We start from the raw sequence: 12,657 nt of genomic DNA on the forward strand, positions 1-12,657 counted from the left end.
ACTACTTTTCAGCATACTAAACTTCTCTAAGTGATCATAAATCCTGTCTCTCAGGATCTTCTCCATCAACTTACCAACCACTGAGGTCGGTAATTTCCTGGGCTATCCCTATTCCCTTTCTTGAATATAGGAACCGTATCTGCAATCCTCCAGTCCTCCGGAACCTCTCCCGTCTCCATTGACGACGCACAGATCATCACCAGAGGCTCTGCAATCTCTTCCCTCGCCTCTCACAGTAACCTGCGGTACATCCCATCCAGTCCTGGTGACTTATCTGTCTTGATGCTATTCAAAATTTCCTACACATCCTCTTTCTTAATGTCCACATACTCAATCTTTTCAGTCTTTTGCAAGTCTGCAGTACAACCACCCAGATCTTTTTTCACTGTGACTACCGAGGTGAAGTATTGATTAAGCACCTCTGCTATTTCTACCGGTTCTGTACAAACTTTCCCACCTTCACATTTTATAGGCCCTATTCCTTCACATCTCATCCTTTTACTCTTCACATATTTGTAGAACGCCTTAGGGTTCACCTTAATCTTACCTGCCAAGGCCTTCTCATGACCTCTTCTGGCTCTCCTAATTTCCTTCTTAGATTCCTTCCTACAAGCCTCCTCTAGATCCCTAATATTGCCTAGCTCTCTAAACCTTTTGTATGCTTTCTTTTTCTTTTTGACTAGGTTCATTACAACTTTTGTGCACCACGGTTCCCTTAACCTACCAAAACCTCCCTGTCTCATCGCAACGTTGTTGTGCAGAACTCCAGACAAACATTCCTTGAAAATCTGCCACCTTACTCAGTACTTTTCGCCGAGAATACCTCCTTCCAATTTACTCGTCTAATTTCCTGCCTGATGGCTTCATATTTCCCCTTACTCCAGATAAACACTTTCCTAGCTTGCCTGGTCCTATCTCTTTCCAATGTTAGCGTAAAGGAGATAGAGTTATGATCACTATCCCCAAGATGCTCTCCCACCGAGAGATCCGACACCTGTCCAGGTTCATTAGCCAGTACCAGATCGAGTACAGCCTCTCCTCTTGTAGGCTTATCCACATACTGTGTCAGGAGACTCTCCTGAACACACTTAACAAACTCCTCCCCATCCAAACCTCTTACCCTAGGGATATTCCAATCGATGTTTGGGAAATTAAAGTCTCCCATCACGGCAACTCTGTTATTACTACATCGCTCCAGGATCTGTTTCCCTATCTGCTCCTCAACATGCCTGTTACTATTGGGCGACCTATAGAAAACACCCAGCAAAGTTATTGATTCCTTATTGTTCCCTTACTTTCCCTAACTCTCTGAATTTTTCGTACGCTTTCCTTTTCTTTTTGACTAGGTTCATTACAACTTTTGTGCACTACGGTTCCCTTAACCTACCAAAACCTCCCTGTTCTGCATGACAAACTTACTTTCACCCACAGAGACTCCGTAGACAATCCCTCCACAGCACCCACCTTCTCTACAGCCATGACACTGTCCCTGATCAACAGTGCCACTCCCCCACCTCTTTTGCCTCCCTCCCTGTCCTTTCTGAAACATCTGAAACCCGGCACCTGAAGTATCCAGTCCTGTCCCTGAGACATCCAAGTCTCTGTAATGGCCACCACATCACATTTCCAAGCAGCGATCCATGCTCTAAGCTCATCCACTTTATTCACTACACTCTTGGCGTTAAAATAGATACATCTCAAACCTTCGGTCTGAGCACTCCCCTTCTCCATCACCCGTCTATCCTCCCTGTTACACTGTCTACAATCCTTCTCTATTTGCGAGCTAACGTCCTCGCTCCCAGTCACCTCATCTCGATTCCCTCCCCACAACCTTTCTTGTTTAACGTCTCCCCAGTAGCCTTAGCCAATCTTCCTGCCAGGATATTGGTCCCCCGGGATTCAAGTGCCACCCGTCTTTTTTGTACAGGTCACACCTGCCCCTAAAGAGGTCCCAATGATCCAGGAACCTGAATCCCTGCCCCCTGCTCCAGTCCCTCAGCTACGCATTCATCCTCCACCTCATTCCATTCCAGCTCTCACTTTCCCGTGGCACAGGCAGCAATCCCGAGATTACTACCTTAGCGTTCCTCCTTCTCAACTGTCTACCTAACTCCCTACATTCTCTTTTCATGACTCCTTCCCTCTTTCTATGTCAGCGGTACCAATATGTACCACGACCTCAGGCTCCTCTCCCTCCCACCTCAGGATTTCTGGGTTGCAACCAGAGACATCCCGGATCCCGGCAAAAGGGAGGCAAACCACCATCCGAGACACCCATGTGCCTCCGCAAAATCGCTTATCCGACCCCCCTCACTGTAGAGTCCCCGATTAATACTGCCTTCCTCCTCCTTTCCTTAGCTCTCTGAGTTACAGGGCCGGACTCTGCTCCACAGACACGGCCACTGCTGCTTCCCCCAGATGGGCTGTCCCCCCCAGCAGTACTCAGACAGGAGTACTTATTATGAAGGAGGACATCCACCGGTGTGCTCTCTATCACCTGAGCTTTCCCCTTCCTGACCATTACCCACTTGTCTGCCTCCCGTGGTCCCGGTGTGACCACCTGCCAGTAGCTCCTGTCTATCATCTCCTCATTTTCCCTAACCAGACAAAGATCCTTGAGCTGCAGTTCCAGTTCTCTAACACTCAATTCTCACTATTTGTAAAAAGCAAAGAAATAGAAAAATGAAGACAGAAAGCATGCATACTAATTATATTTCTTCATTTTTCAACATGTTTTATTGATCCATTTTTAAATTTATAAATATTAACAGAGATTCTATTTCTATACCTCACATTAAGTTGATCTTTCTCTACACCCTGGCTTCATTCTGCACTCTCTCTTTTCCTTCTCTATGTAGGATATGCTTTGTCTGTATGGCACGCAAGAAACAATACTTATCACTGTATGTGAAAATAATAAATCAAATTTCCTGTTAACTACGTAATGATAACTTGCCTGCCAATATACATATATATATTGTCTGATGAAGGATATCATAGTTATTCATTGTTATGAGACATTAGAAACAAAGAAGGGCTGTTATATATTAGTTACTGTGAGTTGAACGGTCCTTTACGGGTTTGGTCACATGGTCACTTTGTAATGTCATTGGCTATTTCATAGGCTTTATTCAGTCTGCATCCAGCTTTCTTTTTGGTTAGTCTGGGTCCAGCCACACTAAGCAACTACCTAATAAGCCAAATTGAGCTTTGATGAAAGATTAACAAGACTCAAAACATTGGCTCTATTCTCTCTCCACAGACGCTGTTAGAGCTGCTGAGATTTTCCAGCATTTTAGGTTTTTGTTTCGGATTCAATCATTGCAATATTTTGCCCTTACCTAATAAACCTGTTCTGTTGTTACATCTAAAACCCAAGTGCTACCACTTTCTATTCTTTTATCCTGCAACAAGTCCTGTAATGTAGATATGCAGATTCTGCCACATACCACAGGTAGTGCCTGAAGAATCGGGCAGGTGAAATGCTTGGACGTTTCTGTGCTCTCTCAAACACATTGACTGTTATTTTGCGTGTTGCCAACTAAGAGTCTGATTTTACCATTTTCATTCGAAGTGCTGAATCTAGGCACAATTCAGATCCAACTTGGAAATTTGCTTTCATGCGCACTTAGCTTGAAAAAAAAACCGTGAGTCTGAATCGCGCTGTGGGCAGGGCTTATCGCGCCCAAAACGATTGGACCGCTGAACTGCACATGTACAGTTAGAAAAAAATTGAAAAAGCATACCCGTCAGATTGCTCCCAAACTGCAGAAAATGGCCCGGAAGCGAAAAGTGGAAGCAATGGCCCCCACAGACATCACTGTTCCCCTTATCTACTCACCTCCCCACAATCCAGATCGATTGCGACCCTCTGCCCCCTTTCCGCCCACTGATCGATCATCTGCAAATTGGCAGGGGACTCCCTTGCCCCCCCCTCCCCCTCCCCCCACGAGATCCATCTAGCCTTCCCCCCCACCCCCATTGGAGATACATCTTACCTGTCTCCCTCCTCCCCCCCCAATCCCCAGAGAACGATCTGGCCTCAATGAACGCCACCCCCCCACTCCCAAAAGAACAATCTGGCTTCACTCCACTGCCCCCAAGAGAATGATCTAGCCTCACTCCCCCTCCCCCCACCAAGAGAATGATCTGGCCTCCCTCCCCCCACCTACCAGATGTATATCTGACCCACCCACCTCCTCCGAGAATGATCAGACCCATCTCTTTCCCCTCACCCAACCAAATAACGATCTGGCCTCCCTCCCCGCACTCACTAGAGATACATCTGACCCGCCTTCCCCTCCCCTCCCCTCCCCACCATCAATCTCAGTTAGAGAGCCATTGGAAGCTCTGAACTTAACTCTTCAATGGAGTACCTGAAACGACTTTTATTTAGCTTGTTTATTTTGTTTCGGTCCGATTCCGGGTCAGAGAACATGGTGATAAAGGGGGAAATGCTGATAAAGTTGGCTGGGCAGTTCATTAATTCAATTTAAATACATGAAAATGCAATTAGATTGCTGTTGCACCCGTTTCAGGTACGAATCAGATCGCAGCCATTCCTGGGCCTCGGTAAAGTAAGCATCTGCGTGGACGCAGGCACAGATCGTGTTAATGGTCTCACGCCTGACCTCATCACGTTTACGCGCCCGTTTTCAATGACAAAATCGGGCCCCAAGACTCCTGAGGTGTGCCTACCAGGATCAAGCTTCTCCATTTTGGTTGGTCAAAAGCCAGGGATTCCCTTGGGACGGTGTGGATGACTGATCTCTTCTGAGTTGCTTTGAGGATATCCCCAAAACATTTCCACTTTCTTCCTGGGAATTTCCTGTGATGACAGTGTCATACCTGTTAATTCTCAGACACTTTTGACCAGTTTACTTACTCAAAGGTTTTACCCCAGTGTCCTTATTTGCAAGATGGACAAAGGACAAACACAAATAAAGATTCAATAAGTTTATTAATAATAACACTATTAATCCTTAAATTACTCACATAACACAAGAGGATACCCCAGATTCAAGTATATTACCCGCAAAGATGATTTGGTTAAACTGCAGGCTCAATTCTCTGAGTCCTTCTGGTCTGTTGACACGAAGGAGAGTCTCTATGGCAGCTTCTTCCTTCCTTCCCTGGTCAGTCTTCCAATAGTCAAGGTAGCCTCCCTTGTTGAGTCTTCGCTGCTAGTCTGATTGAGATGTATAGCTTTATCCCCCTGCCTGCCTGCCTTTCCAGAAACTTCTCTGGCTTCCGACCAACGAGGTCTTGGGAGGGTGTCCCAATGCCCAGTGAGTTTCTTGATGCCTGCCTGACAGAACATTGGGGCCCACCCCCAGGTGTCCATCTCCATGGTGTTGCTTACATGTAACCTGTTGCCAAATAACTGCAGGAGCTCTTGGTGACAGAAAGTCTGGCCTGATCTGGACTTCTAATAATTGAGTAAGAAGTCTCACAACACCAGGTTGAAATCCAACAGGTTTATTTGGTAATAAAAGCCACTAGCTTTCGGAATGCTGTTCCTTTGTCAGGTAATTCACAGATACCTCCAGACAATGGAAGATGCTCTCATAAGAACAGGATATGGCGCTCGACTCATCGATCGACAGTTCTGACACGCCACAGTGAAAAACTGCACTGACCTTCTCAGAAGACAAACAGGGGACATGGTGGACAGGGTACCCTTCATTGTCCAGTACTTCCCCGGGGCGGAGAAGCTACGACATCTTCTCTGGAGTCTTCAAAATGTTGAAGGCAAACATCTCGCCAAGGTCATCCCCACACCCCCATTTCTTCAAACAACCGCACAACCTTAAACAGACCATTGTCCGTGGCAAACTACCCAGCCTTCAGGAGAACAGTGACCACGGCACCACATGACCCTGTCACAGCAACCTTTGCAAGACATGCCGGATCATCGACACGGATGCCATCACACATGAGAACACCATCCACCAGGTACACGGCACATACTCTTGCAACTCGGCCAATCACATCTACCTGATACGCTGCAGGAAAGGATGTCCCGAAGCATGGTACATTGGGGAGACCATGCAGACGCTACGACAACGGATGAATGAACATCACTCGACAATCACCAGGCAAGACTGTTGTCTTCCTGTTGGCGAACACTTCAACGGTCACTGGCATTCGGCCTCTGACCTTCGGGTAAGCATTCTCCAAGGCGGCCTTCACGACACACGACAGCGCAGAGTCGCTGAGCAGAGACCGATAGCCAAGTTCCGCACACATGAGGACGGCCTCAACCGGGATCTTGGGTTCATGTTGCACTATCTATAACTTGTGTGGACTCACTAACTATCCTGTCTGGAATCAATACACATCCCTTTAATCTGGGCTTAACCCTCTCTCCACTCACATTGTCTGTACCTTTAAGACTTGATTAGCTGTAAAGACTCACATTCTAATCAGTATTCTGTAAACTGAGTGTGTGACTTTACATGCTCTGTTTGTGATCAGAACTCCCCAGTCACCTGACGAAGGGGAAAAGCCTTGAAAGCTAGTGGCCTTCGCTACCAAATAAACCTGTTGGACTTTAACCTGGTATTGTGAGACTTCTTACTGTGATAAATGAAAATCAGGGCGATTTGAATGGGAGGAGCAGCCGGGGAGGAGGGCGGTTACTATTCTGCTCCGCCCGCGGGGAGGGGTGTAATATAAAAAGGGAGAGGTTGGTGAGGTAGAGGGAGTGAGTGAAGAACGCCTTTCTATCCCCAGCTGTACTATCTTACCGGCGATTCGGAGCGGCTGCCATGAGGAGCCCGTGTGTCGCCGCCGCCGCCGCGCTGCTGCTGCTGGCGGTCCTGAAGCTTCCAGAACATTCGGTGAGTGGCGCGAGCCGTTCAAACCCTAACGGCCGGTGCTCGCGCTGAGCCGCGGGGGGCCGGTTCCCCATGTGCCGTGGGGCCGTGATCGGATGTCTGTGTGAGGGAGAGATGGCGGAAACTGCTCCGGTGGGAAGGGGAAGAAGAAGAGATCTTATCTCTTCTTTTGAAGAGATGCTGGGCAGGTTGTCAATTAGCCGGCTTATCTGCCCTGAGCCTCTTGTTTAGGACGTCGGGTTTATCTTGGAAGGGGGGGGTGGGGGGCGGTGTTTTAGTGATTTGGCTTCAGTCGCCAGCTGTATATAAAGTAAAAGCTGTAAAACAGCGTGTGTGTGGAGCTTTCCTGTTAACTCTCCTCTTCGAGGTAACCGGCTGACTGAAACCGCCTTTAGTGGGCGGATAACTTTTTTTATGGACGGATCCATTTGTATTGAGGGGGGATCTTGTATCGTCGAGTGTCAGGGACTGTTTGCCAAGTGGCGATACTCAGGATAACGTTTTTGTCTCCCCCACCCTTCGGCCAGGGATGGACTGGCCTATGGGAATCCTTCGCCGTCGCATGTCACCTCACCGTGGTCCGATCCGATGACTCACTGCGCCTGCGCGCACAGCTCACTCAGTGTACACAAGCTTCCTCGTGACTGGAGCCTGTCAGTATCACAGCAGATAGGGAGGGGCTCCCTGAGGGAGATTGGCACTGGCTAGTCTAACAGGACATTTGAGTCCCTGTAATGCAGTAGGAGGCTGTTTGGCCCATCTAATCTGTAACAACATAAGAATGTAAATAGGAGTAGGCCATCTAGCCCTTTGAGCCTGCCCTGCCATTCAATAAGATCATGGCTGATCTGAAGTGGATCAGTTCCACACACCCCTACCCCCCATAACTTCCATTTTCTATCAGAAATCTATCTACCTAATGACTTAAATATATTCAACAAGGTTGCTGCCACCATTTCAATGGGCAGAGATTCACCACCCTTTGACTGAAGTTCCTCCTCAACTCTGTTCTAAACTGTTCTCCACCCCCCCGCCTCTTATTTTTGCAGCTGTGCCCTCTAGTTCTGTTTTCCTTTCTAAGTGGAAAGAATCTTTCTACCTCTACCCTACCTAGCCTCTTCATTATCTTGTAAGTAACACCTTGACTTGTACCAACACTGACAGGAAACATGTGTTGTTCTATCTCTGAAACCCATGTAATTAATGTATCTACATGTCTTGGGACACTTGAGGGGCAATTTAGCATCAAGAAATGAAGTGGAAATGGTTGCATTTCAAGTGTCCTGATCACCACAACTTGTCTTAGTTCTTCCACAATGATGCTGTAGTTCCAACCCACCAGTGCCTTACTTTTTCAGAAGGCTAAGGGAAATTCACTGTCCACTATGACACTCCTTTTAGTTTACAAATGCACCATGGATGTATCATATGTGGTATGGCTTCAGCTCTAACCAAGACCACAAACTCAATTGATCATAGAAACCTGCCTCCCATCCATTGACATTGTCTACACTTCTGATGCCTTGGAAAAGCAGCCCTCATAATTGAGGATAGCACGTACCCTGGACGTACACCAGTGGGTTCACGCTGTGAAGCAGCTATTCAGCTGCACAACCTGTGAAGAGAAATTCCAGACTTCATCACTCTCAGGACAGCATGGTAGCACAATGATCAGCACTACTGTTTCACAGCTCCAGGGACCTGGGGTTGATTCCTAACTTGGGCCACTCTGTTTGGAGTTTGCACATTCTCCTTGTGTTTGTGTGGGTTTTCTCCCACAGTCCAAAAATGTGCATGTTGTTAGGTTGATTGACCATGCTTAAAAATTGCCCTTGGTGTCCTGAAATGTGTAAGTTAGAGGGATTAGTCGATAAATATGTAGGGACTTGGAAATGGGGCCTGGATGGGATTGTGGTTGGTGCAGACTCTGAGCCAAACAGCCTTTTGCTGTACTGTGGGGTTTCTATCTTCTCCCATTTGGGTGGGGAAGACTCTAACAGAAGTCAGAACATCTACCATCTGACTTGAACAGCTTCTTCCCTGCTGCCTTCAGACATTTGAATGGACATACCTTGTATTAAGTTGATCCTTCTCTATATCCTAACTGCAACACTACATTTTGTGCTCTCTCCTTCCCTATAATACTGTATATATGCTATATTTGTGTAACTGCAAGAAACAATACTTGTGCAGGTTGAGTTAGTATTGGTGACATTTTTTGGATTGGGAGGCAACCAGAGCACTGAGGAGAAGTTCAGATTGAACCTGGATCTCTATTGCTGAGGCAGCAGTGCTAACAATTGTGCCACTGCTGCCCTTGACAGACCTCTTTTGTTCATGTCTGCTACTGTTCAATGAAGGGTGAGATCACATGTTTGCAAACAGTGAAACTTGTTATCAGCAAAAACAGTTTGGAGTTCAGAATGTACTGACTGAATGAAGAGGCTGCAGGATAGAAGGCTTTGGGTGTTCTGATTTTACTGTGCATGTACAGCAATAATTGGGAAGGCAAACTGAAGTTCCCTTTTATTGCAAGGTGGATGACGTTTCATAACAGGGAGGTTTTGCCTCAGTAATGTCACACCTTGCATACTGGGTAGTTTTGGCCTCCTTGCTTAGAACATAAGAAATAGGAGTAGGCCATCCAGCCCTTCGAGCCTGCCCCACCATTCAATAAGATCATGGCTGATCTGTCGTGTCTCAGTTACACATTCCTGCCCTCTCCCCATAACCCTTAATCCCCTCGCTTATCAAAAACCCATCAACCTGCGTCTTAAAAATATTTAGCGAGGCAGCCTCCACCACCTCAACGGACAGAGAATTTCAGAGATTCACCACCCTTTGAGTGAAGAAGTTCCTCCTCAACTCCATTCTAAACCCCCCCCCCCCCCCCCCCCCCGCCACTTGAGGCTGTGCCCCCTAGTCCTACTGTCCTGTCTCAATGAGATCTCCCCTCATTCTTAACTCTAACGAGTACAAGCCTAGTTTATTCAGCCTCTCCTCATAGCTCAACCCCCTCAACTCTGGTACCAGCCTAGTAAACCTCCTCTGCACTCCCTCCAAGGCCAAAATATCCTTGCGTAAGTACAGCAACCAAAAGTGCACACCGTACTCCAGCTGTGGCCTCACCAGTGCCCTATACAGCTGCAGCAAGACCTCCCTATTTTTATATTCAATCCCCCTCACTATGAAGGCCAGCATCCCATTTGCCTTCCTGACCACCTGCTGCACCTGCAGGCTGGGTTTTTGTGACTCATGCACAAGGACCCCGAGGTCCCTCTGCACTGTCGCCTGCTGCAGTTTTTTGCCCTGTAAGTATAGTCCTTCCTACCATTCTTCCTACCAAAGTGGACCACCTCGCACTTGCCAACATTAAATTCCATTTGCCAGTTCCTGGCCCATTCGCCCAGCGTATCTAGATCCTTCTGCAGACTCTCCACACCCTCCGTGCAATTTGCCGTTCCACCAATCTTGGTGTCATCAGCAAATTTCGACACCATACACTCAGTTCCCTCCTCCAGATCATCTATATAAATGGTAAATAGCTGAGGCCCCAGCACTGACCCCTGGGGCACTCCTAGTCACCAACCGCCAATCCGAATAGCACCCATTGACCCCCCCCCCCCCCCCCCACTCTCTGCCTCCTATTTGACAACCAATCCTCTATCCACGCTAACACCCTACCCCCCCCCCCCCAACTCCATGCCCCCTTACCTTCTGCAATAACCTCTTGTGAGGTACCTTGTCAAATGCCTTCTGACAATCAAAGACCACATCCACCGGCTCTCCTCTATCCACTGCCCAAGACACATCTTCATAGAACTCCAATAAATTTGTCAGACACGACTTCCCCTTAACGAAACTGTGCTGTGTCTGCTCTATCAAGCAATTCCCCTCAAGATGCCTTGCTATTTCCTCCTTGATGATGGATTCTAACATTTTACCTACAACAGATGTTAAACTAACCGGCCTATAATTCCCTGCCTTTTGCCTGGCACCCTTCTTAAACAAGGATATGTTTGCATTAGAGATAGTTCAGAAGCTTTACTGGCCTGATTCTTGGGATGAAGGGGTTTAGTTTGAGGAAACCTTAGGCCCATACTTCATAGAATGAGGTGACAAAAGGGTAGATATGGAGATGTTCTCTCTTTCTCTTCTCCACTGCCCCCCCAACCCACCCTTTAGAGGAGTAGGGGGCACTTGGGGGTTGTTGGTCTTTAGCATTCTCTACTCCAGAAAGCAATGGAGGCTGGGTTTCTGAATGTATTCAAGGCTGCTTATCATTTGGTTTGGGGTTTAAGCACAGAGGCCATGATCTAATGTAATGGTGAAAGAGATTTTGATGGGCTGAATGGTTGACTACTCCTTTGGGCAAAACAGGAGGCCATTCTACCTTTGAACTATAAAACATCAGTCATCTGACTCCCCATCCACCAACTTTTCCACAATGAGCCAACATCTTTCAGCAGCATATTCCAGATCATCAGCTATCTTCTTTTCTGAAATTTGGTCAAAACCCTTCTCGGTCAATATCATAAGCATATATATTGCAGAAGAGGCCCTTTGGACCATTAAGTCTGTACTGCCATGTGGGAAACATATTTAAACTTTCACCTAATCTCATCTACCAGCACTTAGCCCATAACCTTGAATGTTTGTGCCAAGTGATCATTCATTTAAGTTTTAAAAGATGAGTGTGAATATCTTGTGTGGCTGCTGTCCCCAAAGTCAAATTTCCCACCCCCACTTGGATATGGCTTCCTACAATGTTTGGCTCCAACTGGAATAACTTGCTGCAAGAATTGTATACTGTCCCCAGTAAACAGTTTTTAACAATAACAGAGCAGGAGTAGACATGTGGGACCTTGATCTGCTAATTCAATGCCTGCTTAATTCCTTTTCCCTGCAAACTTACCAGATTTGAATGTTCTGGTCTCGAGTGATAATTGAGAAATGTACATAACATGTCATGGTATGAATTTATCATGGCATTCCTCTTCCTTTAACAACAAAGGGATTGTTAATATTTGCCTGTGCTTAATCATCACTTGTTTATCACTGTCTGTATGACAATTTGGGTGAGGGTTGTCAAATTCTTGAGTCTTCATGCCCTAAGACTCTGCTAGTCATGTGCACTTATGACCTGCCAGTTAATCTAAACTTCACTTTCCCTTTTTAGGTATTTGCACTGAATGGAACTTGTGTTTGGTATGGAGAATGTGGGACAGATCCAGTCACACACAAACGGTATAACTGTAAATATAGTGGCCCACCAAAACCACTGCCTAAAGCAGGATATGAATTAATTGATGTAAGTAACCTATGGATTTTGCTGATGGATCAAAATTTAAAATCTGCTAAACCTTGGAGGCAGTTTTGCAAACTAACAAAATATTTACAATTTGTTGTAGATTGTTTTCCTCTTGGAGGAGCCATGAATTAGGATCTTGATCCCTTTCGGAGCATTTGCTCATAAAATGAGCAGGTTAAGTGCAGCTGACACCTTGCATCTTAAGGACTGATTGGGGGGAAAAAAAGATGTTGCTGAAGCATCTTATCTTGCACTCATTGTGGCAGATGCAAGAATGACAATTTATTTCAAAGGGAGCAGTAACTTGTACAACATGTGAAGGGAGATTACAGGACCATACATCAATTCCAAACAATGGGCCAGTGTAGTATACTTAAGATTTTCCAGCCCTTGTAGATTAGCAAGCACAGATGCCTTTGGCTCCAGGTACAGCAGTACTATTGAATTCTAGCACATGCTATTCAGCCTAACTGGCACATGGTGTTAATACTTCACTTGAATCTCCTC

At 46.4% G+C, this 12,657-nt stretch overlaps 1 protein-coding gene across 1 annotated transcript in view; it reads left to right on the plus strand.

Moving 5' to 3' along the window:
* Positions 1-4,996: 4,996 nt before the first annotated feature.
* npc1 (Niemann-Pick disease, type C1) overlaps positions 4,997-12,657 on the plus strand; it is a 33,843-nt gene continuing 26,182 nt past the window's right edge. The window contains exons 1-2 of the mRNA XM_080194759.1: positions 4,997-6,842; positions 12,019-12,150. Of these exons, the coding sequence (XP_080050885.1) occupies positions 6,771-6,842; positions 12,019-12,150 (204 nt within the window). The 5' untranslated portion in view covers positions 4,997-6,770. The remainder of the gene's footprint in view (positions 6,843-12,018; positions 12,151-12,657) is intronic.

Source organism: Carcharhinus amblyrhynchos, chromosome 8 (assembly GCF_965287045.1).
Source record: "Carcharhinus amblyrhynchos chromosome 8, sCarAmb.v2.hapA, whole genome shotgun sequence".
NCBI classification, from domain to species: Eukaryota; Metazoa; Chordata; class Chondrichthyes; order Carcharhiniformes; family Carcharhinidae; genus Carcharhinus; species Carcharhinus amblyrhynchos.